Source organism: Tenrec ecaudatus, chromosome 5 (genome assembly GCF_050624435.1).
Source record: "Tenrec ecaudatus isolate mTenEca1 chromosome 5, mTenEca1.hap1, whole genome shotgun sequence".
NCBI lineage: Eukaryota > Metazoa > Chordata > Mammalia > Afrosoricida > Tenrecidae > Tenrec > Tenrec ecaudatus.
Window position 1 is genome coordinate 26,178,925 of NC_134534.1, and position 26,733 is coordinate 26,205,657.

At 37.6% G+C, this 26,733-nt stretch overlaps 1 protein-coding gene across 3 annotated transcripts in view; it reads left to right on the top strand.

The window, feature by feature from the left end:
* CSMD3 (CUB and Sushi multiple domains 3) overlaps positions 1-26,733 on the top strand; it is a 1,306,760-nt gene that overhangs the window by 649,881 nt on the left and 630,146 nt on the right. For all 3 annotated transcript variants that reach the window (XM_075550585.1, XM_075550586.1, XM_075550587.1), the window contains one exon: positions 13,140-13,243. In XM_075550585.1, coding sequence (XP_075406700.1) covers positions 13,140-13,243 — 104 coding nt within the window. The remainder of the gene's footprint in view (positions 1-13,139; positions 13,244-26,733) is intronic.

The window sequence follows — 26,733 nt, forward strand, 5'->3', positions numbered from 1 at the left end:
GATAGGTACATAAATAAGTAACCTGAACTGTGCTAGCCAATTTAGAGATGAAAAATATTATGGCTCCCAACGAGACAGAAGTAGAAAGGGAGTGCTTTTTGTTGAATTATTTTCTAATAAGTTTCATTTCTATTTGTTTTTCAACACAACAGGATGTACACATTTGTAATGAATAGCATACTCAATATAATAATATTATCTACAAGGCATGTTCTTCAAATTATATAAATTCAAGTTGATTATTTATGTGTTCTGAAATAAATTATACCTTCCAGTAGCTATGCCTAAATAAATGACAGAAAAGAACCAATGATTTCATACTTTCATGTTATAGATTTAATATTTGATGTGTTTTTCTTTTTATGTAGCTTTTTTTCTTCCGTGAAACATTTGTAGTGTCATATTTCGTTTGTCACTGTGAGACACCAGCAATCCCTGAAGGAGAAGTCCAGTGTCCAGATAAAGAAGATGTAAAAGCTTTTAGTTTATTTTTCTTTTTTATCATTCCATCAATATTTTCCTGTGTCCCCAGACTCTGCTCCACCTCTCTCTCTGAAACACAAGCCCTTGTGAGAATTGTAACTATTAACCTGTGTTGACAGTGAAGTAGATGAGCCTAGAGAATTCCCAGAGCTGGCACTTCTCAATACTGTATGGGTCAGTTTGGAGTCCTGGGAGTTGTCTTCCACAATAAACCATCTAAGTAATATCGCAATAATCTTTCTAGATGAAGAGATTAATTGCTTCCTTTAAATTAGGTTACTTTCAAATGAGTAAGTGATGCATTTACTAGCACCAGACTTCAAATCTGTCATACCTTATAATAGTTGCCTATTTTACAAAATTCCTATCAATTTACTTGATATGCTTCCTTTTATAAAGATTATCTAATTACAATCATTAATTTGTAGACATGTATTGAATTATTGAATAACCTTTTCCCATACACATCTAGAATACATATACTATACCACACATATCACAAAGGATGTATAATTTTGGGATTTTTCTGAAATATAGAATTTTTAAGATAAGTGAACTTCAAATTGTGTTTGATTGGAATTAGATATAGTCAATTAATTTGATATCATCATATTGTAAGGAAAAGAGCTTTGTGTGGATTTTTGATGAGTGCTTTGTATACATGAAAACGGAACAAAGAAGATCAATAGTACAGTCATTGTTATTCTGCATAAAAACTTGACTGAATCAACTCTGTTTTGCATTCTTTCACAGCATAAAACTAATTCCTTGATTCCTATAACATAGCTCTGTTAGAGTTAAATCCAGATTACTTCCTGCTACTAATATGAGTATATAAAAAGGTTTATACAACCCTTTCAAAGCTCCCTCAATGCTCTCAATGTCTTCTTATGTACAAGATAAAAGTAAAACTCTTTAGCCTGTGTCTAATTCCCACTTCTATTTCTACGTTTCCTTGCTATCACCTCTTGCTTCACAATTTGTGAATCATAAATAAAGAATTTCTCTTTCCACGGTGCCACCATTCATATTATGCCATATGTGCATCTTACAGAGAATATCTAATCTACTGCACTGGACTTTGATTGCCAAATTTATTGTGTAACAATGGATTACATACCTTCAGCTTAATTAAATCTTGTGTATTTTATATTTATGCACATTATGTACTCTGAATTTCTTCAACTGCTAACAAAAAGTGAATATTCATGTAAGTTAGAGAGACTTGTCAGCATTCAAGACTACATCTGAGGAAGGTAAGGGAAGGAGTACATCTCAGGTACTTTGGAAAGAGGAACAGGAGGGACTTGGCCCTTAGAGAAGAGCAGCATGCCTGACCAAGTAAAGGGCAACAAGAAAGCCAGGTCCTCCACCAGATGAATTGACCGGATGGCCGCCACATACTCCAACATGAGACCAATGGTTGAGAACGGCTCAATCCCAGGCACTCTTTGTTGTGTTGGACAAAGGGTCTCCATGATTAGGGATAGACCCAATGGAACCTAACAACAGCAAATCGGGAGGAAAACATTTTATTTTATTATTTCATTTTGAAAAGGGGGGGGGGGCCTCAATGAGAAGGGCTCAGACATGAGAGCGGTTGTAAAAACGCTGCGGGAGCAGGTGGTGTTTTGTCAGCTTACACAGCATTGCTATGAGTCTCAACTGACTCCACGACCCCTAATCACATCAATAACATAAGAGGCTGAGGATGATAGTGGGTTATGAATCTGGCGGCTAACCCCAGGTTATCAGTTTGAACCTAGAAGCTCTAGCGAAAAGATGAGTCTCTATGCGCTGTAGAAAGACTGACAGGCTTGGAAACCAGAAAGTGCACTTTGGTTCTGTCCTATAGACTCTCTGCATCTGAGTCAACTCGTTGCAGTGTGACTGGATTTTATGGTGATCCCATGTAACAGGGAAAAACTATTCCATAGGGTTTTCTAGGCTGTACTGTCTACAGCAGCATATCACTGGCTCTCTCTGCCACTGGATTTGAACCCATTACCTTTCAGTTAGCAGCTCAGTGATTAACTATTTTACCAATAGTTGGTTGATTTGAACTTCTACTTGTTAGGTGTCAGAAGAGTCCATTTCCACTCATAGTCACCCTTTGAGCATGGACTAAACACTATCTGGTTGTATACAGTCCTCAAAATCATTCCTATGGCTGAGCGCATTGCTACAGCCACTGTGGCAGTGCATCTCCTTGCAGGTCTTTTTCTACCAAGCATACATTTCTTCACTAGCCATTGGTCAGAAATATGCAGTACTGATAGAATATAAGAGGGATTCAAGAAAGTCTTGGGAAAATGGAATTAAAAACAAAAACAAAAATGTCCACAAATGTTTGGAGTTGTCTTTTATATAGATAACAGATACTTCAAGATGTTTAGTAAATTGTTCAAGATAATGCAATATTCTATAAGAGATATAGATCTTTAACCCTAGGCCTGTACCCATAATTATATTATCCTTACCTAATGAATATAGCTTAGTAGTACTGTTAAGACATGATTAATTTGTTTAGTTAAATATCTTCAAAGGTCAATTTGAATATTGCACTAATAACATAAGTATAAAATATCTAATGCAGGACTCAGCAGCTAGAGAAATGTTGAGAAGTTTAGTCAGTTTTCAGATTATTTTTGAAGGAAAAAGAAAGTCCTTACCACAAATGGAGAAGTAGTTTAGAATGGTAAATACTCACAGACATCAGGGATTTCTAACTCATCGCAACCCAATAAGACAAGGTAGATCTGCTCCTTTGGGGTTCACAAGCTATAAATTTTTATAGGAGCAACCAGTAGATTCCATCTAATGACCTTGAGATTGTCACCCCAATGCATAAGCCACTAGGGTGCTAGGACTCCTTATCATGGTAGAGAGTCCCTCTATTTCTTTCCAGAAACTGATGCAGTTATTAATTTTTATTACTTAGAAATGATTTCCCCATGTTATAACCCTTTAATCCATTAATCATATGATCAGTGTAAAAGATAATTCTTATAACTCAATTTATTATATATCAGCAACGTGTGTGATTGAAAGCATTTCCTTAATTGTAGATCACTTCACTAGAAACTCAGAATAGCTTGATGACTAAGCGCAGGGACTCTGGTACTATGGAATCCTGGAATTCAAGTATAGTCCAAAACTAACTCACCATATAAGGGTGGGCAAACGTACTTGGGCAAGATTACTTATATACAAGAAACCTCCATTAAATGACTTAAATAACAAAGAAGTACATTTGCTTAATATTTCATTTGGTAAAAAAATCCAAGGTGTAGACAAAAAATGAAGAGGAAAAAGACTATATTTTTGATTGAAGATGGAAAAAATGCACACAATCTTATCACCAAAATAACTAGCTGACATTCAGCTATTTCAAGAGATGGCTTATGATAACGAGCCAATGGTACTTGAGGAAGAAGTCCAAGCTGTACTGAAAGCAAAATCTGAAAACAAGGCTTAAGGACTTGATGGAAGACCAATAGAAATGTTTCAACAGCTGGTGAAGCCCTGGAAGCACTCATCCATCTATGCCAAGATATTTGGAAGACAGCTAATGGAACAACTGACTGGAATATATCAATACTTGACCTATTCCAAAGCAAGGTAACCTAACAGAATATGCAACATATAGAACAATATCACTGATATCTCACAAATGTAAACTTTTACTGAAGATCATCCAACAAAGGTTGCAACAGTGTTTTGTTGGGGAGGTTCCAGCCAGATTCAGAAGAGGACTTGGAACAAGGGGTGTCATTGTTGATGTCAGACAGTTCAAAGCACAGAATACTATGGAAAAAAAGTTTACTTGTTTTGTATTGACTATGCGGAGACATTCCATTGTGTGAAATATAACCAACTATGGATCACCTTGAGAAGAAGAATTCCAGAACACTTGATTGTGCTCATTCAGAGCCTGTACATGGATCAAGAGGCAGTTGTGTGAAGACAATGGGGGAATGGCTTAAAATCAGGAAACATGTGGGTCAGGTTTGCCCCTCACCCTACTTATTCAATTTGCTGTCAGAGCAAATAATCAGAAAAGCTGGATTATTTGAAGAAGAATGTGCAATCAGGTTTGGAGAAAGATTTAGTAACAATCTGTAATATGCCGATTAACCAATCTTGCTTACTAAGAGTGTGGTGGACTAAAAACACTTGCTGCTGATCATCAAAGATTGCAACATTCAGTGTGAATTACAGCTCAATATAATGAAAACAAAAATTCTTCTGATTGGAGAAAAGGGAAACATCAGAAAAAAATTGAGAAAAAAATGGAAGTTGTCAATCATTTTGTCTTGCTTGGATCCACTACCATTGCTCATCGAAGGAACAGTCAAGAGTTCAAGTTGCATCGGTGAATCTTCTGCAGAAGGCCAGTTTAGAGTTAAAGTGCAGGCATATCACTTTGATGCTTAAGAGGCCCCTGACCCAAGCCATGCATTTCAATCACCCCAGTTGCCTGAGAAAGTATGACACCGAAGAAGGAAGACTGCAGAATTGATGCATTTGGATCATGGTGCTGGCAAAAAATATTGAGTCCAATAGACTGTCAGAAGATTAAATAAATCTATCTTGGAAGAAGTAGAGTCAGAATGCTCTTTAGTGGCAAGAACGGCGAGACTTCCTCTCCCGGACTTTGGGCATGCTGTCAGGAGAGACCAGTCCCTTGAGAAGGACTTCCTATTAGTCAAGTGGAGGGGTGGTGACCAAGAAAGAAGAAACTGGACAAGGTGGATTGACCCAGTGAAAATGGACTCAAACGTAAAACCAATTGTGAGTATTTCGAAAGAAGGGGCAATGTTTCCTTTGGCTGTACACAGGGTCACAAAGAATCAGAACTGACTTGATAGCACCCGATAGCACCCACTAGATTAGTGTCATGATGTTATTGGCTTCAGGAGCACATCTGAAGGATGTAACCAATATAAAAAGAGACCCCACAAGAACCCTAAGTCCAGCTGGCTTCCGCTGGAATTAGTCCTGCTCCTTTCTGGTTCTTTCCATGAGATCATAAGTCCAAAATACTGAAAAAAATATATGAACCTTTACTTCACCAATCATGATGCACCGCCCCTAGAGAAGAATCATGCTTGTTAAAGTGACTGAACAGTGAAAACAAGGAAGGACCTCCAAAAGATGGATTGACACAGTGGTTGTAACAATGAACTCAAACAAAAGCAATTGTGAGGACTGGGTGGGGGTGCATTCTGTGACACATAGATAATGTCACTATTTGTCATACCTTACTCGAAAGTACCTAATAGCAGCAATAACAAAATAGCTTTGCTCTGGCATTTTCTATTCATTGGCTTTTGCCTCAGATTACTTATTTTAAAATGACTGCAATACATACAGATCTGCTCACTTCCAAAGCCAAACGATTCTATAATCAATTGATTCTACAATGTTTTTCCCAAAATACCCCTTGTAGATTCCTTTGAACAAATATTGATACTTGCTAATATTATGTGGAGTCATTGCAAATAGAATTTGACTACCACGACTGGTTTTCTGAATGAGACCAGACTTGCCAATGTATGAGAATGTACAGAAGACGTTGTCTTGCTGAGAAAAGTCACTCTTCTCTTGAGAAGGAAAAAACCTCAGCTATGCTACCTGGATGTTGAGCTGGCAATCAAAATTGTCAACAGGAAACCTTTTTTTCTTTGTTATCCATTATCCATCCAGACACACACTTCCTGAATTTGCTTTGAAAGATACCACCTGACACTCAAAAATGAAGCAACAAAAAAATATGTCACTGATTCCATTCTCATTCATAGGACCCCGTGGACAGAGTAGAAAGGCTCTCATTTCTGCTCTCCAGAAAGGCTGTACATCTTTACAAGAGCAGAAAATTTCATCTTTCTCCATGAAGAGCCTGGTGGCTTCTAACTGCTGACCTAGAGTCTAGTAACCCTACACTTAACTCATCAACTGGGCTCCTCGGAAAAAATACCTAAAGGAATTATATTATTTTTCCACTAATAGAGAAAGCCCAAAGTAAGTCAGTACTACAAACAACTACTAGTCCAAAGGATTTCCATGATTCATGGTTTCCCATTTTATTTAAATGAAATTGCTTATATTTTGTAGATTTATAGCCAATGGAAGCATTATCATAATAAGAGTACAAATTTCATTGCTGACGTCCGGTTCCAACAAAGAAGGAGGGATTGGAGATCCGACCTACGTTTGATGATGTATTGGGCTTTCTACAAAGACTGTCAGTTATGTAAATACAAAAATTTTACTAAGATTCTAGATGGTTAAAATAATGTATATATGTCATATATCTTTAGGATTAGAATATAGTAATCCATGCAGAGTCGTGAATAAACTGCCCCACACAAGATAGAAGTTTATTTCATTTGATATATTTTACAACATGGGTATCAAGTATAATGTACACGGTTCGTTGAGATTCCACATGACTATATAAAACATAATGATGTTTTAGTGGTAAGCCCTTTGTGACTGCTGTACATAAAAAGAATTATGAGCTATAGATTTTATACAAGTTCTGACGAAATGTTCTGTGAAAAAATGGTCTTGAAGCTTATGAAAAATAGATCTACTCAACACTTGATATTGAATACTTTTAGAAAGCCAATGTTTAAAATCCATGAGGTAATCTTTAATTGGCTATACTAGCTGATTGAAAGAGATAGCCTAATCCTCAATAAACCATAGCCTATAACTTGTCACTCCTCTACAGATGGGAGTCAAGAGTTGCATTCTGCCTGCCCCCGATTTTTTCCCTGTAAGTCCATGCAAAATTAAACAATTTAATATCTTAGGAGCATATTTCATTATTTCAATTTTTTCAATAAGTCCTATGAAATAAATATTTTATTTTTTCTTTTCCACTAATGATCACAAAGCAAAATGCATAGTTTTTTCCTTATTTGTTCTTGTGTACATATTTTACCTATTTCACCACTAAATGTTTCATTTTAACTACCTACAAAATATGAAAAGAAGGAATTCACACTTTGATAACTCTTTGTTGATTTTTAATAACTTTTATATGATTTGCATGTTACTTGAACGTCAATGGGTAAAATTTCCCACTTTGCCACTCCCATGTAATGTTCTTGATGGTGGTTATTCTAACTCCTGGTAACCGTATGTAGACAGACTAGCACTGCCCCACAGAGTTCCCAAGACATCTTTTGACACCAGATAGCAGGCACCTCTTTGAAGGCACCTCTGAGTAATTTCTACTCATCTACCATCTGGTTAACAGTCAAATGCTTAACCATTTGTGCCACATAGGGGATTTCCTTCATATTACATCAGAATCTATAATTAATGGAGATGTATGCACATTCCCTGTTGTACTTTATGTCCTTTCAGCTGTGAAAGCATTTTTTAATTTCATACATTTTATATATGTTATTTTAAAAGACTCTCATTGTGGGTGCTACAATGAGGTTTTATTAATATTTATCTATATTAGCCATTCCAACTATTGCAAAGCTAGTTTTCATAATTGAAAGTATAGATATTTCATCTCAGGAGATATTCCAATAATAATGTTAAAACTAAACCTACATGAATCAAATTAAAATGAAAGTGTTCTGCAAATTCAATCAGACTCTTCTCACTGCCTAGTGATTGTATGTCATTGAACCTGTTCAAGTATTTTAAATGTCTAAAATTTCAGTGACAGCTCAGTGGTTAAGTGCTTATCTGGGAGCATATGGAGTAGTGAGTAATTAATTCATCACTTAATTTAAAATGAAGTAGAGTTCTCATTGTTGAATATATACATGCATGAATCTAAATTACAATTCTGGCAAAATAAGATCTACCATTAAATGGGTGTCCAAAGTCTTGAGGACATGATTATATAATAATGAATATCAAAGGTTTGACATAAAACTAGCAATCAGTCAATCAACCATTTATTAGCCACCCAATTTGTATCTTCTAGCCTATTAGGTTTTGTAAGCCACATAAAATGAACCATTTCCTAATTATAACTACAACATATTCTTAGATGTATTGTGAAATGGATTGAGTAAAGTGGATCATAGAATTTCCTCTTCAGACAGATGAGACTTGGGTACTGTGGAAGGCTATTTCTAGTGAAATATTAAGAGGTCCTTGATACATGCGAGATAGATTTTTTCAGTATGTTGCCATTTGACAAAAAGGCAACATAAATCTTGAAGCACAATACATACATACATGAAAAGAGAAGTGGACAGACATGAAATGGGAAGAAAGTATGGTTTTCCTTGGGGCAGAGAACAAAATATATCAGAACTGATTAAAAATGAAAAAGGGAATCAAAACTTAAATGTATACCCATACCAGTTCATTCCCGAACAAAGATGCAGAGATACTTAAAAAACAGCCCTCTTTGGGGAGGGGGGAGAACAAAGACAGCATGGCCAGCAAAAACAGGAATATAAAACATCAACCGTCTATATAACAAGCAGGCTTCGCTACAACATGGCAGCTTGTTGCTTCAGACTGACACCAGAGTGTCGCCTGCCTTTTCTACGTGATTCTTCTTTAGAATTCAATTGATCCGGCCCATCAGTGATAATCTGTCTCAAAGAACCTGTGTGTAGACTTTAATTATATCTGCAATATTCTCTGGCATTTAACATGTAAGTAAATAACTCTTGCCACTAGTATTGCATTCCACTACATTCACATGTTCTGCCACCCTCATTTGGAGAGGATTATACAGAATGCATATACTAGGCATAGGAATCTTGGAGACCATCTCAGAGCCCTATAGCTGATATTTTTTAAATGACAGTTTATAAAAGATGACATTTTGAAGAGAATATCTGTAAGCTCATGGATCACAGACAACACAAAAGAGTAACCATAACATAGTACATTCTATTCCACTAAACTGAACCATTCCTTTTATCAAGGTAAAAAAATCTATAAACTTGAAAATGATATGATAACACATATAAGATGTACAGAATGGATATTTAGAATATATAAAGCAAATCTCAATTTTTGTTGTTTTGCTCTCCAGTTTTCTTTGACTCAACACACTATATCTAACAGAACAAGACCTTCTGTAGTTCTTTGCCAACCTTCTAACCATTGCTGTGCTTGATCTGATAGTTGTGTGTACTGTGGCATTCTATTTCATCCAGGGTCTCATTTATCAGTGATACTCTATAAATATAAAATAGTTATCCCAAGCAGTTGGTCCTTTGCAATACTGTCCGAAGCAAAAAGAAGTCTCAACATTTCCACTTCCAGGAAGCATTCTGGCTATATTCTTATTCAAGATAGATTTGTTTGTTTGGGTAGTCCATTCTGAAATCAGTATTTTTGTCAACATCGCAGCTTGAAGATTTGTAACCTTTCTTTGTCATCGCCCTACCTTCCCATGATGTAAGAACTAATTGATTTTAAATTTGAGCTAGGTTTAGTGTAAGCTCTAAACCCAATCCTAGATTTTTTTTTAATCTGCCTTTGACTCCCTTTCAAAATCTCCTTGTTAATTTACAGTAGAGAGTCTTATCATTCATCCCCCCCTCTGGGGGATAAGGATCTTCTATTAATATTATCTTTGATTCGCCCCTGGTACTAACTTTCTAAAGCCCTGTTCAGACAGGGATTGGGCCAATTAGGCTAACTCTGTATCACAGAACCTGAGTATGTCACTTGTACTGGATCAGTCCTTTCATGGCTAGTTGCTATTTCCACAAGCCATGGGTGTTAATTGTCAGGAAAATTTACAATATTATTCACAGTTTTTCTGGAATAATATATATCTTAATATGGCATTTTATTTCTTGACTATTGTTCACAGGGGCATGATTTGCTTATTGAAGAAGAATAAAATCCTTGACAATTCCCTTGCCATTTATCATAGTTTTCCTGCTTGCTCCACTTGTAAGAGGTTTTCTTTTCTTTTTCTCAGTGGGGGAATCAAGTCCAATGTGTTAAACATCTAGATTTCAGGTGAAACTTAGACACTGATTCATTGAGTGACTGGGCAAGACCTGGGCCAAGAAATTTCAATACAAACTGCTTCAGCTGGTTGCATTCTGTGGCTTAGAAGTACTAAAATGTTTCATGGATATTATGAGAAAAAATTGGGATACACTAATATAAATAATTTCTGCAATCAATAAGAAGATGAGAAGTTCAGCATAGCAATAGTAGAAAAGACAAATAATTATTTCACAGAAATAAAAACCATAAGTATGAAATAAGTAATTTAAAAGATTCTTGAGTTATTAAGTAATGTAACAAATGCAAAATATGAACTCCTTTTACATCTTCTAAATTGTTAGAAATCGAATCTAACATACACATACACATGTTTTAAGAACCTAAAAGCATGTAAACAGTTTAGTACACTTTATTGCACAATTTATGTAACTCAATTATTGCTTTGGCATGTTACAGAAATTTCATGCATTATTATATCATCTAGATATATACTTGCAAATTTGAATCAGAATATATTCAATATTATTAATAATTGTGTTGCTTACACTAATTAAAAAGAGAGAAACAGCTTAACCTAAATATCCCCTCACAGGTAATTATCAATTATAAGTATTATATTTAACTGTATGTAAAATAAGTCAAACAGTTCTAATATGACTTCTAACTTGTAATTCAGTGCTTTAAATGTACTATGTTTAAACTTGACTAAAACATTAACTTCTTAGTCAGTACTAATATATAATTAGTAAATAGCCAAGAAAGTTGCATATTTTTAATTGGCATCTGAAATTTAGGTAAAATAAGTCATGATACATATTATTAATATTATTTATGATATAATTGTAACAAATTATTGTGAAAAGGTTAAAGTTGAGCCTTTTCAATTTATTATTTCATAGTATTCATTTCCTTTATGAGTTAGTGTATAGCCCCCAAACCAAACCCACTTCCCTTCAGTCAATTCCAACTCAGACTGATCCTATGAGACAGATTTTTGTTTCTGGGACTTGTCATGTTTATGGGAGTCAAAAAGCCTCATCTTTCTTCTGCAGAGCAGTTGGTAGGTTCAGACCGCTGGTCTTAAAATTAGCAGCTCAAGGTATAATCACTATACTAACAGGATTCATTAAGCAGAAGGAGTCACAAGCCAGCCATGAGCCAAACCTGGAATCTTCTGATGCTTCATCATAACATGTTAGTACTGTTGTTCAGATATGCCTACAAAGAGGACTGCATTTATGGAATGTATTACTGAAGTGATTTGTAATTTTATTATTTTAAATATCAGATTCCAGAAGTCCTGGTTGCATTGCTGAATAAGCATTTAATAGTTCACTATAAGATCAGTGGTTCAAAACCATCATTGGCTCCTTGGGAGAAAAGTGAGAGTATCATCTTTCGAAATCCCACCTAGAGTTGACTTAATGGCAATGGATATATTAGACTCTGAATTTGAGCATTGCAATTCAATTGGAGGTGAATTTTTGAATACCTATGTAGACAGTGTTTAAGAACATTACTGTACATTAGTGAGGAATAGTATTGAATTATATGCTATGGTATAATCTGTCTCCAAAAATATTTTGCTCTATGTTTTACCAGCATATTTTGATATATTTGAGGAATTCTATCACATACAAAAAACCTGATATTGTTAAATTTGTAATCTAGATTCACATTTAGCTCTAACATTTTAAGCCCACTATTTAATGAAGATAGCACACTGTGTTTTTTCCATTTCAGCTTTCTAAAAATATATGCAAATATATGGAAAACCACTTGCTACCAACATGTACCTTTTTATAAAGTCTTCTCAAACTAGATTTGCATTAATCATGCTTCAAATGTTTCAGATAGAAATATTCTATCCACAGAAGCCTAGCCAGTTCATTTAAAACATATTTCAGAATGTATACCTCACATCACATAAATGTCATGTGAGGATGCAGATTGAAAGTAAGACATAATACAACAACCGCCACCTTGATATGAAATCCACATAAACAAACATACTTGGAGCTGATCTAGGTTTCATTTTAGACTGTAGTGACATGAAATTACATGCGACAGCCCTTCTATCCATAGTCTTTTTGACTCCCACCAATTTACTGTGTGTGAATATGCAAAAATGATATAAAGGATTCCACTACGGGCATGGAACCGTTGTGCAGCGTCAGTAACAGTGGGCCATCTCAGAGGCAGGGGGAGGACTCCTGTGGCCATCAAGAAAGAAAGCAACTAGTGAGGCCCTTGCAAGATCCTACCTGAAGCGGAGGAAGAGGCAGAGCTGCCTAGCACACCTAGCACCGAGACCGCGGCATACAGCAGAGGAGCACTAGCGTAGGAAGAGTAAAAGTAGAGCGAGAATTACCAAAATGCGACAGACACGAAAGGAGCGTGTGCCGTTGTAAAAATGACACCTATTGTCTTGCTTCACATATGGCCTCCACATTCCTTCAATTTGTGAGAAATACTTATCTGGGAAGAACAATAAATCTAAGTTCTATATAGTATATTAAGAGTTATACCTGTGTAATAAAGATAAGTCTACTTATAGAAAAAGGCTAATTTTCATAATTGTGTTTATATATATACATTTTAAATGTTTCTCCAGTAATTTCATTTGCTTTGCTTTGTTTTTATTCTAATGTATCATACATTTCAGATATTCCTTTCTGCTTTTATGCTAGGTTATCCAGATAAATTTTGAAGAATTTGATCTTGAGATTGGATATGATACCTTGACAATTGGTGATGGAGGTGAAGTTGGAGACCCAAGAACAGTTCTTCAAGTGTAAGTACTCACTATTTTCATCTAATTTACCCTGTCAGGTATTTATGAAATTGTACCCTAAATTTTTTTTGATATTTTCCTCACATAATTGCCACCAAATTAATTTAACTATGATCCAATGTTTATGCATTGACGTAATAAATATGTAATATAATAACATGGGTTCCTGGTGGGGAGAGTGCAGAAGGGCAGGGACAAAGGGGAACTGACATTAAACAGTGCAAGAAGAAAGAAAATCTTTTGAAATGATGGCGACAGCAATTGTACAATCATGCCTGATCTAGCTGAGCTATGGGTTGTTATAATATCTGTAAGAGGATTAGAAAAATAGATATTTATTAAACAGTAAATAAATAAGTAATAAATATTTAGGTAAAGGAAGCAAACAGTGGAGTCTGTCTCAGGCAGCACAAGCAAGAAAGGGAGAGTCGTCTCCACAGGCAGCAGAGAGAGGGTTGGTACAACAGTAGATCACAGTACAGTATTTTCTGAGTGTTACAAACCTCACTGCTATGGAGATCATACTGATTCATAGATACATGATAGGCCAGGGTGGACCTTCCCCTGTCAGTTTCTGAGGCTTTAACTCCTTATGGGAGTAGATAGCTGGATGTTTCTTCTTTGGAGCCACTGGTGGAAATCCCCACAGCGCGGCAAAGCAGGTCTGGAAGAAGCCTCAAGCTTTGGCAATGCACAGCAAGGTGACATGATCCACAGGTTGGCTTGGTCCAAAAGTAGTGCAGCACATGGTTGAGGCAAAGAACTCGCTCAAGCAGCAGCATCTAGTCCAATTAGCAGGGAGAGAGAAAGAAGGGGGCCAGTCTCGGAAAGCCATTTATCTTGTTGCCCTCCAGTCAGGCTGCAATCTGATTAAACCCTGCCAACATGTTCCTAGGGAAGCCTCGCTGACACAATAAACCTAACTAACTAAATAACATACCTCCTTAAAGTCATTAGTAGTTCTATTCCAAGGTTGCTCCCCATTGTCTCTCTGGGATTTCACTGGCCAATTTTTGAGAGGAGATTACTAGTCCTCTCTTTCCAGTCTGTCTTACTTTGGACACTCCAATGAAGCCCGTCCTCTGTGGGTGGCCCTGCTAACATTTGAACTACTGCTGACAGCTTTGAGCAATGTAGCAACATGCAAACCTCCACAGTATGGGAAACTGACAGACAGGTGGTAATACCTCTCTATATAGTGTTATATTTCCTTTCCTCTGAGCAGTTATTTTAATTTGGAAAGATCTATATAATCTTATCTTTGTTCAATATTCATCTATCTTTTACCGGGAAACATATTTTTTAAGCTTAGTGCTTTCCTTGTAAGGTGGACAGGGATGGTGGTGGGGAGCAGGTTATATTTCTCCAAAAATATAAATCTCTTTACCTTGAGTAAAAGAGACTACCTCAGAATGTATCTAGCATCCACGTACGAAAGGTATTTAAATAGAAGCTGCATGACCACCTAACTGAGATCTGTATGGAAGTTGGAATTAAGATCAGAAGTTCCTTTGAACTCTAGGGCTCTGTGATAAAGTACTTGCTGGATTTATATCTATCTAAGAAACTGGTATATATTTGAATAAACTTGAAACATATTTATTAATAAGTTTAACTCCCCCAACTACAGGCCCACCCACGACATCTGTTGTCCCTAAGACAACAGTGCTATTGAAATATCAAATATCAAAATATTATACATCAAGTCACAAATTGTTAAATATAATATGATTATTCTCTGGCCTTAAGAAATATATTTTGTACTAATTTTGGAGAATATGTTTGTATTTATACTTTTAGGATGGTGTTTTGGCTTATAGATGAAGGCACAGAAAAATCTATTTATGACTTTAATCCAGAAGTTGACCTCCCTTTATCCTGAAACTCACCTCCATAATTTATAATCCACGTGAACTCAGACTGAATGTTCAAACTGCCAATATCACTGCAAATAATTCTTTGCGAGTTTATGGGTAACATACCATGGGGATATGGCACAGAAATGTGGCCCGGGCAGGTCTTGGGAATGGGGAACTTGGAGGGCCCAGTCACTGAAACCAGTGTTACATAATTGAGTTAATTCTAATCCACCTTTATAAAATAATAAATCATGCAACTTTATAAGCATCATTATTTTAAGATGTTTACTATTTTCATTATGATCCTTTTACCTGGCACATTTGATTTCTGATTGTCCTAATCATATTATTAGTTTACTTGTAATTTTGGTTTTGCTTTTTTACACTGCAGAATGGAAGCTAACCTAGGATCTTGAATTGGCGGGGGATTCAGATACAAGACAGGTTCATCTTGCAGCCTGAGTTGGGTTATTAGAATTTTAAAACCACAACCACAACAGGGCCTGTAGGGGGTTCATTTAAGGAGCCCCTCTTTCAGGACTAGAAAAACAGTATTGCAAATGTTTAATTATACATTTTTAGAAACTTATTTCCAAACATTACTAGAAGGGATTTTATTTTAAATAATTATTTTGAAACTGGTATTAGTCTCTATTCAGACATTATTTAATAATCTATTTTATTACCTGTGAATTCCTTTTTGCATGTTTTCCCCAAAAAAAGCATGTTATTCAGAGTTAATACAGACATCATATCATTCTATAGTTCAGTCACATCAAGCAGTATTGTACAATTGCTACCACAATCTGTTTCTAAATATTATTTTCCTTCTTAAACTCTTCAAAATCCTCTCCCTTTTCCCAACCCCCGTCTCAACTGCACTCCAGGAAATCTTTATTCTACTTGCTGTGCACAGCAGTGCTAATCACTCTATACTTTTAGCAGATGAAAACTCTCCACATAATAAAAATTTAGGCTACACTTTTAAAGTAAAACTTCAGGAATCACATGAACTGATACTTGGCTTCTTTCCTCTCTGTCATCTGCTGCACCACAGCCTATGTCCAGTCTTGTCATGTGTGTATTATCTCTCCCTCTCTCATCCCTTCATTCTCCCATGGACTTTTGGGAGACTAGTTAGTTTACTCATTGTTTACCAATTTTGAAATAACATTTTTCATCCTCAGTAACTTTATGGGATTTTACAGACTTTTCAATAGAGTTCATCATGTGAATTTGATCATCAAAGAAATTTTGAAAATGTATTTCAGATCTCACAATACCTATCCCAAGATTGTTTCTCCTTTCAAAATCATTTTTATTGGGGGCTTGTACAATTCGTATCACAATCTATCCTTCCATCCATTTTATCAAGCACATTTTTTACATTTGTTGCCATCATAATTCCCAAAACATTTGCTTTCCACCTGAGCCCTTAGTATTAGCTCCTCATTTTTCCCTCCCATTCCTGACCCCCCAGTCCTCATGAACCCTTGATAATTTATAAATTATTATATTTTGTCATTTCTTACACTGTCTGACATATCCCTTTACCCACATTTCTTTTGTCAATCCCCAAGGGAGGAGGTTATATATAGATCCTTCTAATCAGTTCCCCCTTTCTACCCCACCTGCCCTCCACCTTCCTTTTGGTATCACCACTCTTACCACTGGCCCTGAAGGGATCATCTGTCCTGAATTCCCTGTATTTTCAGTTCCTATCTGTACTAGTGCACATCCTCTGGTCTAGCTGGATTTGTAAGGTAGAATTAGGATCCTGATAGTGGGGAGGGGGTCGGGGGGAAAGCATTTAAGAACTAGAGAAAAGTTGTATGTTTCATTGTTGCTACCCTGCACCCTGACTGGCTCATCTCCTCTCTATGACTGGCTCATCTCCTCTCTATGACCCTTCTGTAAGGGGATGTCCAGTTGCCTACAGATGGGCTTTGGGTCCCCACTCCGCACTCCCCTGCATTCACAATGATATGATTGTTTGTTCTTTGATGCCTGATATCTGATCCCTTCGATATCTTGTGATCACACGGGCTGGTGTGGTGTTCTTTTTCCATGTGGGCTTTGTTGTTTCTGAGCTAGATGGCCACTTGTTTACCATACTCAGAACAGCCAATACACAGAGAGGACCATATGGCCAGCACCACTATGAGACACGACATCCCTCACTGAGCCATAACCCTACAGGGGACAACATTGAAGACACAGTATGGGAATTGCACCTGATCTGACCCCACCACACCGAGTAAAACACTAAGGGTGTTGAACAGAACAGCAAGGGAGCAGATCAAGGAAGTCCCAAAGGAATGCCAACAATAGGCTTTGGGGCAGGGCGTGGTTCCCCATCAGACTGAACCAGAAAACACTCCTAAAGTTCAACAAATAGACCTGGAACTATTTACAGGCTTTTCTATTTGTTTTGTCATTGTTTTTTTTTCTTGTTGTTTTGTTTTCTTTTGTTGCTTTGTTTTGCTCTTTTCTTTTTGTGCATATTAGTATCTCTGCAGGTCTATATAGATAAGATAGGCTGGATAAACAATCTGGAGGAGAAAACAACAGGACCCACAGTTCGGGGGAGGGGGGTGGCATGGGAAAGGGGGAGGTGGGGGCAAAGGAAGTGGTGTTAACAAACCCAGCGACAAGGAACAACAAATGATCCAAAATCAGTGACGAGGAGGGTGTAAGAGGCCCGGTAGGGCATGATCAAGGATAATGTAACCAAGAGAAATTACTGAAATCCAAATGAAGGCTGAGCATGATAGTGGGAAAGAGGAAAGTCAGAGGAAATAGAGGAAAAACTAAGAGACAAAGGGCCCATATAGAGGCAAACACAGGCATGTGCCTATATAAATGTATTTATATATGATAGTGGGAAATACATCTATGTGCATATTTTTTTCGGTTTAGTATTAAGGTAGAAGATGGACATTAGGCCTCCATTCAAGTCCTCCTTCAATACAAGAATACTTTGTTCTAGTAAACTGGCATTCTGTGATGCTCACCTTCCAGACATGATCCCTGAAGACAAATGGGTACATAAGCAAATGCGGTGAAGAAAGCTAACTCAAGGTTTTAAAAGTTACTTTTATTTACAGAGTGCAATCCATGTGGTACATTCACATACACCTATAATTTCACCTAATAGTGCAAATGGATGTGATTTATTTGAGAGTTCTAACAGATCATAATGCACGTACTGGCATTAAGTTACTCCCTGCATTTAATTCATTTTCATAGAGACAGAAAGAGATGTTGATTATTAGGCTACACTAGTCTCAACTGTGTAGCAAACTTCTAAGGCTTGGTAATGCGTTTTAAAAAGAAAGTGATTTCCTTTCTTTTCTTTGTCCTGCATGATTAACTGTTAGATTTTACATTCATGACAACACTTTAAAAAAATGCGAAAATTTATAGGAAAAAAGGTGAAAAATAGTACCTATTAAAATACGCTGTGTAATATCATAAAGATACATTGATGATGTTGGATGGCCATATATGTGGACAAATATCTTGAAGAATGTAAAATAAAAAGATAAATGGAAATTGATAAAGATATCTAGACATGTTTCTATTCTCTCATTGTGAAATTCCATTTCCTCCTTAATAAGTTGGGATGTAAAATCTCATTCTTAGATTTATTGTAGCATAAAGTAACAGCACCCTTCCCTGGCCACTCATATATAAATTGTGTGTGTGTGTGTGTGTGTGTGTGTGTGGTATCTGCGGTGTGGAGTATATGACAGGGACCTTTTGTAGTTCATGTTACTTTCATTATTCTCATCAGCACTATAATTCATATACATTGATTTTTCTTGGGTATTCCTTATTCAATGTCCAACTTTCACATGCATATGAGATCGATGAAAATATCATGGTTGGGCAAGGCACAACTTAGATCTCAAAAAAACACCCTTGCTTTTCAGCGATTTAAAGAGGTCTTGGGCAGCTTGTTTACACAATTCAAGGCATTTCATGATCTCTTATCTATTATTTCCATAAGTGTATTAGTCTGGGTAGACTAGAGAAACATCTGTTGACCCTTTAATATGTGTAGGAAAGAGCTTTATATACAAGAGCAGTTGGATATTGACAAAACAGCCCAGCCCATCCCAGATCAAGTTCATAAGTCTGATATTAGCCCATATGTCTGATATCAATCTATAAAGTCCTCTTCAGACTCATGAAACACATGCAATGATGCTGAATGCAGGAAGGTCACAGGCCAGTGAGTGCAAAGGTTTGTGGATCCAGTGGTGGTGGAAGCATCTCAGCGCTAGCAGGGGTCTCCATGTGGCTCTTCCAGTTCTCAGGGCACCGGTCTATCAGCGTAGTGCCCTGTGTCTTATCAGTAAAGCATCTCTCCAGAGAGTCCATGGAAAGAGAGAGAGAGAGAGAGAGAGTCCTCCAAGAAGGACATCCAGGAATTCCCGGAATCCTCAGGAGAAGGCCATGCCCCTACAGAGGCCTCATTATCTGTGACCCAATTGACAGATTAAACTGCACCACTTAACTCTTAATCTTCTCAAGTCCCAAATTGACACCAGATAATGTAACAACCACAATAAGCATGGATTATGGATCCATACAAGACAAAAATCTTTGACAACTTCAACCTTTTCTACATTTATCATGATGTTATCTATTGGTCTAGTTGTGAGGATTTTTCTTTTTTTAACAGTTATATTAGGGGCTCATACACCTCTTATCATAATCCATACATACATCAATTATGTAAAGCACATTTGTATATTCATTGCCCGCATCATTCTCAAAACATTTGCTCTCCACCTAAGCCCCTGGCATCAGCTCCTCATTTTCCTCTCCTTCCCTGCTGCCCACTCCCTCATGAACCGTTGATAATTTATAAATTATCATTTTGTCATATCTTGTCCTGTCTGATATATCCCTTCACCCACCCTTCAATTGTCCATTCCCCAGGGAGGGGGTCACATGTAGATCCTTGTAATCGGCTCCACCCTTGCAACCAATCCTCCCACTACCCTCCCAGTATCGCCACTCCCACCACTGGCCCTGAAGGTATTATCCACCCTGGGTTCCCTGCATTTCCAGTTCCTAGCTGTACTAGTGTACATCCTCTGGTCTAGCTAGATTTGTAAGGTAGAATTGGGATCATGCTAGTGGGGAAGGCGGAAGCATTTAGGAACTATAGGAAAGTTGTATGTTTCATCGATGCTACATCGCACCCTGACTGGCTCATCTCCTTCCTGAGACCCTTCTGTAAGGGGATGTCCAGTAGCCTACAAATGGGCTTTGGGTCTCCACTCCGCATTTGCTCCCTCATTCACTATGATAATATTTTTTGTTCAGATGATGCCTGATACCTGATTCCTTCAATATCTCCTGATCACACAGGCTGGTGTGCTTCTTCCATGTGGGCTTTGTTGCTTCTGAGCTAAATGGCCTCTTGTTTGCCTTCAAGCCTTTAAGACCCCAGACACTATCTCTTTTGATAGCCGGGCACCATCAGCTATCTTCACTACATTTGCTTATTCACCTGCTTTGTCTTCAGCGGTTGTGTCAGGAAAGTGAGCATCACAGAATGCTAATTTAACAGAAGAATGTATTCTTGCATTGAGGGAGTACTTGAGTGGAGACCCAATGTTCTACTCTTCTGCTACCTTAATACTAAACTTATAAATATATTCACATAGATCTATTTACCCATCCACATATTTAAATATATTTGCATATGTACATGGCTTTATTTAGACCTCTATAAATGCCTTTTGCCTACCAGCTCTTTTCTCTATTTCCTTTGACTTTCCTCTTGTCCCACTATGATGCTCAGTATTTATTTGGGTTTCAGTAATTCCTCTTGGTTACATTATCCTTGATCACACTCTACCAGGTCTCCTACACCCTCCTCACCACCGATTTGGATAATTTGTTCTTCCCTTGTCCCTGGCTTTCTTAGTACCATTACCTTCCCCCCCACTTGCCCCTCTCCCACGTGCCCCCAGGAACTGTCGGTTCCGTTGTTTTCTTCTCCAGATTATTCACGCACCCTATCTTATTTAGACAAACCTCCAGAGATAATAACATGCACAAAAACAAGACAGAGCAAAACCAAGCAACAATATGCAACAAAACAATAATAAACCAATGATAAAAAATGAAACAAAACACAACAAGAAAGAAAAGCTTGTAGTTAGTTCAAGGACTGTTTGTTGATCTTTAGGAATGTTTTCCAGTCCAGTCTGTTGTGGCACCACGCCCTGGCCCCAAAGGCCATCTTCAGCATTCCCTGGGGGTCTCACCGCTCCGTTCCCTTGCTCTTCTGTTGCACCCCCTTAGTGTTTTGCCTCGGTGTGGCGGAATCAGATGGGGCACAATTCCCACACTGTATCTCTGGTGTCCCCTTTAGGGCTATGAGTCAGTGAGGGACATCAGGTCTCATAGTGGGGCCAGCCATGTGGTCCTTTCTGTGGACTGGCTGCTCTAATTAGGAACATCATCCTCAAGGCCTGTTGGGCCAGGATGTGCTCCATTCTCTCCTCCTCCCCCTTCATCTGCTCCTATGTGCTCTGATCAGATATTTCCCTCTCCCGGAGATGCATATTCAATGCTGTCCTTTTAAATAAATTATTCTGTGGGGAGGGACAGGTGTCCACATAGTAGTTGGGTTTGGGGCCGGCCCCTCAGACCTCTCCACTGGTTCCCTACTCCACACCAGCTTGTTGCATTGTGAGGATTTTTCTGTTCTGCTTACAGATAATATAACAATCTATAGTTCCATTAGATGAGGTATGAATATTTATTATTTATTAGAGAAAAAAATCAAACTAGTATTTATTATGGAAAAAGGAATAACAACAATGATATTTAATATAATAAATATTTATTAGTCCTTCTTTAAATCTATCTGTTCACCTACCATTCTGTTATTTGTTCCCGTCGAGTGGAGTTACATAGTATAGTTGCTATCAGTTCTCCCTTTCCCCTCCCCACCACCTTTCTGCACCCTGAGGGAATCATTACTCTCATTATTATTTCTGAAGGGTTTATTGATCTTGGATTTCATTCATCGAATTATCTTAATTGTAGAAATGTACATGCACAGGTCTAACAGGATTAATGAGGTAAATAAAGACCATAATAATAGGAGGAAGAAATATGAAAGAACTGGAGGATAATTATGTGGTTCAAGATACTATACTGTGCCCTGGATTTATCATCCTTTCCATGTGGTCCTTCTGTAAGGGACTTTCTAATTCTTTTACTAGTGTGTTTTGGATCTCCACTTTGCCTATGCTCCTTCACATCAATTTGGTTGCTTTTTTTTTAATTTCTGATGCTTATTCTGGTTGAAACCTCATGACCACTCAGGCTTGTGTGTTTCTTCCATGTGGACTTTGTCACTTCCTGCTAGGTGGTCATTTGTTCAACTTCAGTTCTTTAAGACCAGAGACACTATATCTTTTAATAGTCAGGCACCATCAGCTTTCTTCACATTTGCTTATGCACCCATTTTGTCCTTAGAAATATTGTTGGAAATGTGAGTATCATACATTGTCACATTATTAGAACAAACTGTACTTGTACTAAGGTACTATTAAAGGAGAGGCCCAAAGTCCATCTGATTTCTTGATATATAGACAAATGTACTTATTCTCGATATATTTATATACATACATATTTATCTTTATGCCTATATATATAAAATTTTTATTTTCTTATCCTTTACTATTTTTCTTTTGTGTCCTCTTCTGCCCCACTATCATGTTTGCCTGCTATTCATCTCAGATACATTTCTGTTGATCAAACACAACCAGAACTGCTTTCCCCTCCTCACCATAACTTTTAGATCCCTTGCTATTACCCTGGCTCTGTCATTACTGGCTCATTGCTCTATTTCCCCTGCCTTCTTCTTTCCCATGCCCCCCAATCCAGAACCTGTGGTCCCATTGCTGTCTCCTTTGTGATTGTGTATCCTGCCTATCATATATGTGTATATATGACACCAAAATAAGGGGGGGGAGGGGAGAGCGCTAAAAACAAAGAAAGAAAACAATAACCCATCTAAACTATTCCAAGTCTTACTATTGTTTTGACCCTTAATAAGTGAGCAACCCTCTGTTAAATAGCCTATAAACCCTAATACAATCCATTGGGCCATTCTGCTTTTCTTTGGGGGGGGGGGGTTCATCTCCTAAGACCTGCTCACCTAACGCCAATTATACCCTTTTAGTCCTCAGCATTCGTTTCCAAGGGGCATGCCTTCTACAAGGCTCCATTGTTCTTCCTGCAGTCAAGGCTGGAGTAGTGTGCTCCCCCCACCCCATTATGACTTTAATTCTCAACATGATCCCTTTGTGGATATTGTCCAACTAGTTCAGATGAGGTGCCCATTGCTGCCCCCTGAGTCAGGAGTCGATTATTGAGATTCCGCAGGGTCTTCTTGTCTTTGCTCCCATTGCTGGTCTGCTGTACTTCCCCCTTGGTTTGCCCCCATGTGGGCTGTTCAGACCAGCCACACTCTGCAAACTGTATCCTCAGTGCTGTCTTCTGTAGCACTGTCGTCTAGGGAGGGCATTTCCTGTCTTGAGCTACGGCTGTCCCTGAACTCCCTTCTTGGATGAGCTGCTCTGAGCAGGAATGAGGCCTTCAAGACTTGGCACCTCATTCTCGCTCTCCCTTTCTTGTTGAGACATAAACAATACCCTCCCCTTGGGTGGATTAGTTACCTGTTCCCCCTTGCCATCTTTTTTCTTTCCCCACCCATCTGTGGGCCACAAAGGTGTATTGCGGTGGGCAGGTGGGGTTGATGTCTTTCTGCACAGTTTCTATCTGCACCTTTTTTCTTTCTTTCATGATGATGTAGGCATCATTATATTTAATCTGGCTCTTTTTAGTGTGTCTGGTTCTCAGCCTGGGAACTGAACGATATGTACACTTTCCCCCTATGCGCATTCTGCTGATTGAACTAACCTCAGTGGTCTCACGTTGTACCTGCCCTTTTGTTCTTGGTTAACTTCACTCAGCATAATATCCTTCAACTCCTTCCATGAGATGATGTGCCTCATCGTTTCTTCACTGTTTCGGGGGGATGCATAGCGCTACAGTACATGTGTATACCAGAGATTTTTATCCATTTGTTTATTCTTGGAAGTTTAGGCTGTTTCCAATTCTTTGAGACTGTGAACTGTGCAGCGATGAACATTGGAGCACAGATGTCTGGTCCTGACCTGTTCCTTATCTGTTCTGTGTATGTGCCCACTAGTGGAATTGCTGAGTCATACGGTAACTCAATTTCCATCTACTTTATGTATCTCCCAGTCCCTTTTTGCAGTGGTTATATATATCTGCAAGACGCGAGCAGAACATGAAAGTTCTAATCTCACCACACCCTATCCAACAGTTGTTGCTTTCTGTTTTCTTGAATTGGGTTATACTTTTTTGAGTCTTAGATGGCATTTCCTGGTTGTTTTTATTTGTATTTCCCATCTGGGTAATGATTGGGATCATTTTCTCATATGTTTATTGGCCATTCAGGTTTCTTCTATTGTGAAATCTCTGATCAAGTTTTTTGCCCACCTCCACAGTGGACTATTACTTTTTTTCTTATTGTAAAGTTGTAGGGTTCTATAGATTTTAGAAATAAAGACATTTGTCTGATATGTTATTACTAAATATCATTTCTGCATCTTTGGGCTCACTCATTACTCTAGTGACGAAGTCTTTAGAGGCATACAGGGTTTTATCTTTAATCTGTTCCTCGGGGTGAGTATCCTTCATTATTGCTGATAACCCACGTATTCCCTGAATACGTTTCTTAGCATTGTCCCTATTTTTTTGTTGTTGATCAGACTGATAGTTTTGGGTTTTGCATCCATGGCTGTCATCCACTTTGAGTTTGTCCTTGGGCATGGAGTGAGGTAAAGATCATTGTTCATTCCTCTGCAGGTCAACATCCAGTTTTTCAGCACCATCTGTAAAAATGGACATCTGCTTCCTAGTTTATTTATTTACTTAAGTTCTGAGAGGTGGGGGGACCCTTATCAAAAGCCTGTTGTCTGTATTTTGCTGTTTTAAATTCTGGACTTTATGTTCTTCTCGACTAGTCCAATTAGTCCAATCTGCTTGTTTCCATTATACCAGTACCATGCTGTTTTGACAACTGTGGTCTTTAAAGTCAGGTGATGCAAGCTCCCTGACCCCCACCCTTTATTCTTCTTCTTGAGGTGTTCTTTGCCAATTATGAGTTTCTTCCCTTTCCATATTAAGTTGGTAGTCCATTTTTCAATTTGTTTGAAAAATGATTATGGTATTTGTATTGGGATTGCATTGAACCTATATAGTGCCTTAGGTAGGGTTGACATCTCTACAATGTTGTCTACCGATCCACACGCATTGGATCTTTTTCCATTTGTGAAGGTCACTTTTGGTTTCTTGTACTAATAGTCTGTAATTTCCCTTGTATAGATTTTTTTTGGTTAGGTATAATTATAGATATTTCAATTTATGCTTGGCTATTGTGAAGGGTGCTACCTTCTTGATCTCTTTTTCTGTAATCCCACCCATTGAATATAGCAATCCAATTGACTTCTGCTTGTAGATCTTGTATTCTGCCACTCTTCCATATTCCTCTATGGCTTCCAACAATCCTATTGAGGAGGATTATTATTCTCAATGTATACAATCAAATTATCTACAAATAAGGATAATTTCACTTCTTCTTTCCCCAGATGTACAGCTTTGATATCCTTCTGTTGCCTTAAATTATTAGCTAGGACCTCCAATACTATGTTGAATAAAAGTGGATACAAAGTGAATCTTTGTTAATCCCACTTGGTTAAAATGGATTATTCTTTTTATATGCTTTTGTCTTCTATTGGGAAAGATTTGTTAAGGCTTTTTGCCTCTACACTCATTAGAGATATCAGCCTGCAGTTCTCTCTATTATTTTAAAAAATATTTTCCCAGTTTTGGTATCAGAGTTATACTAGCTTCATTGAATGTGTTTAGGAGTTACCGTCTTTTTCTATGTTCTAGAAGAGTTTGTGTAGCATTGGCATTAGCTCAAACCTGAATGCTTGGTAGAATTCTCCCGTGAAGCCATCTAGGCCAGGGCCCTTTTCAGTTGGTAGTTCCTTGATAACCTTATCTATTTCTTCTTTTGCTAAGGGTCTGTTCAAGTTCTTGACATTTATATGAGAGTGTTCGTTTTTCAAGTACAATGCCAATATAAAATGGGGAGGTTTGTTTTTCAAGGATTCCTTCATGTCTTCCAAGGTGTGTATTCCTTGGACTACAGTCCTTTGTAGTCTTTTTATTTCTTTGGAGTCTATTGTAATTTCCTGTTTTATCCCTTACCCTGGATATTGATGTCTGGTCCTTCCTATCTTTTGATAAATTTGCCAACGATTTGTTGACTCTATTAATCCTTTTTAAGAACCAACTTTTTCCTGAGATAATTTTTTCCATCCGTCTTTTGTTATCCCACTCATTTATCTCTGCCCTGATTTTTATAATTTCTTTTCTCTTGCTATTAGAAGAATTATTCTGTTTACTCAATTTCAACTGCTGAAGTTTTTGTGAGGATATCTACCATAAGTCTCCCTTCTTCAGATATACATTTAACGCTATCAAGCATCATCT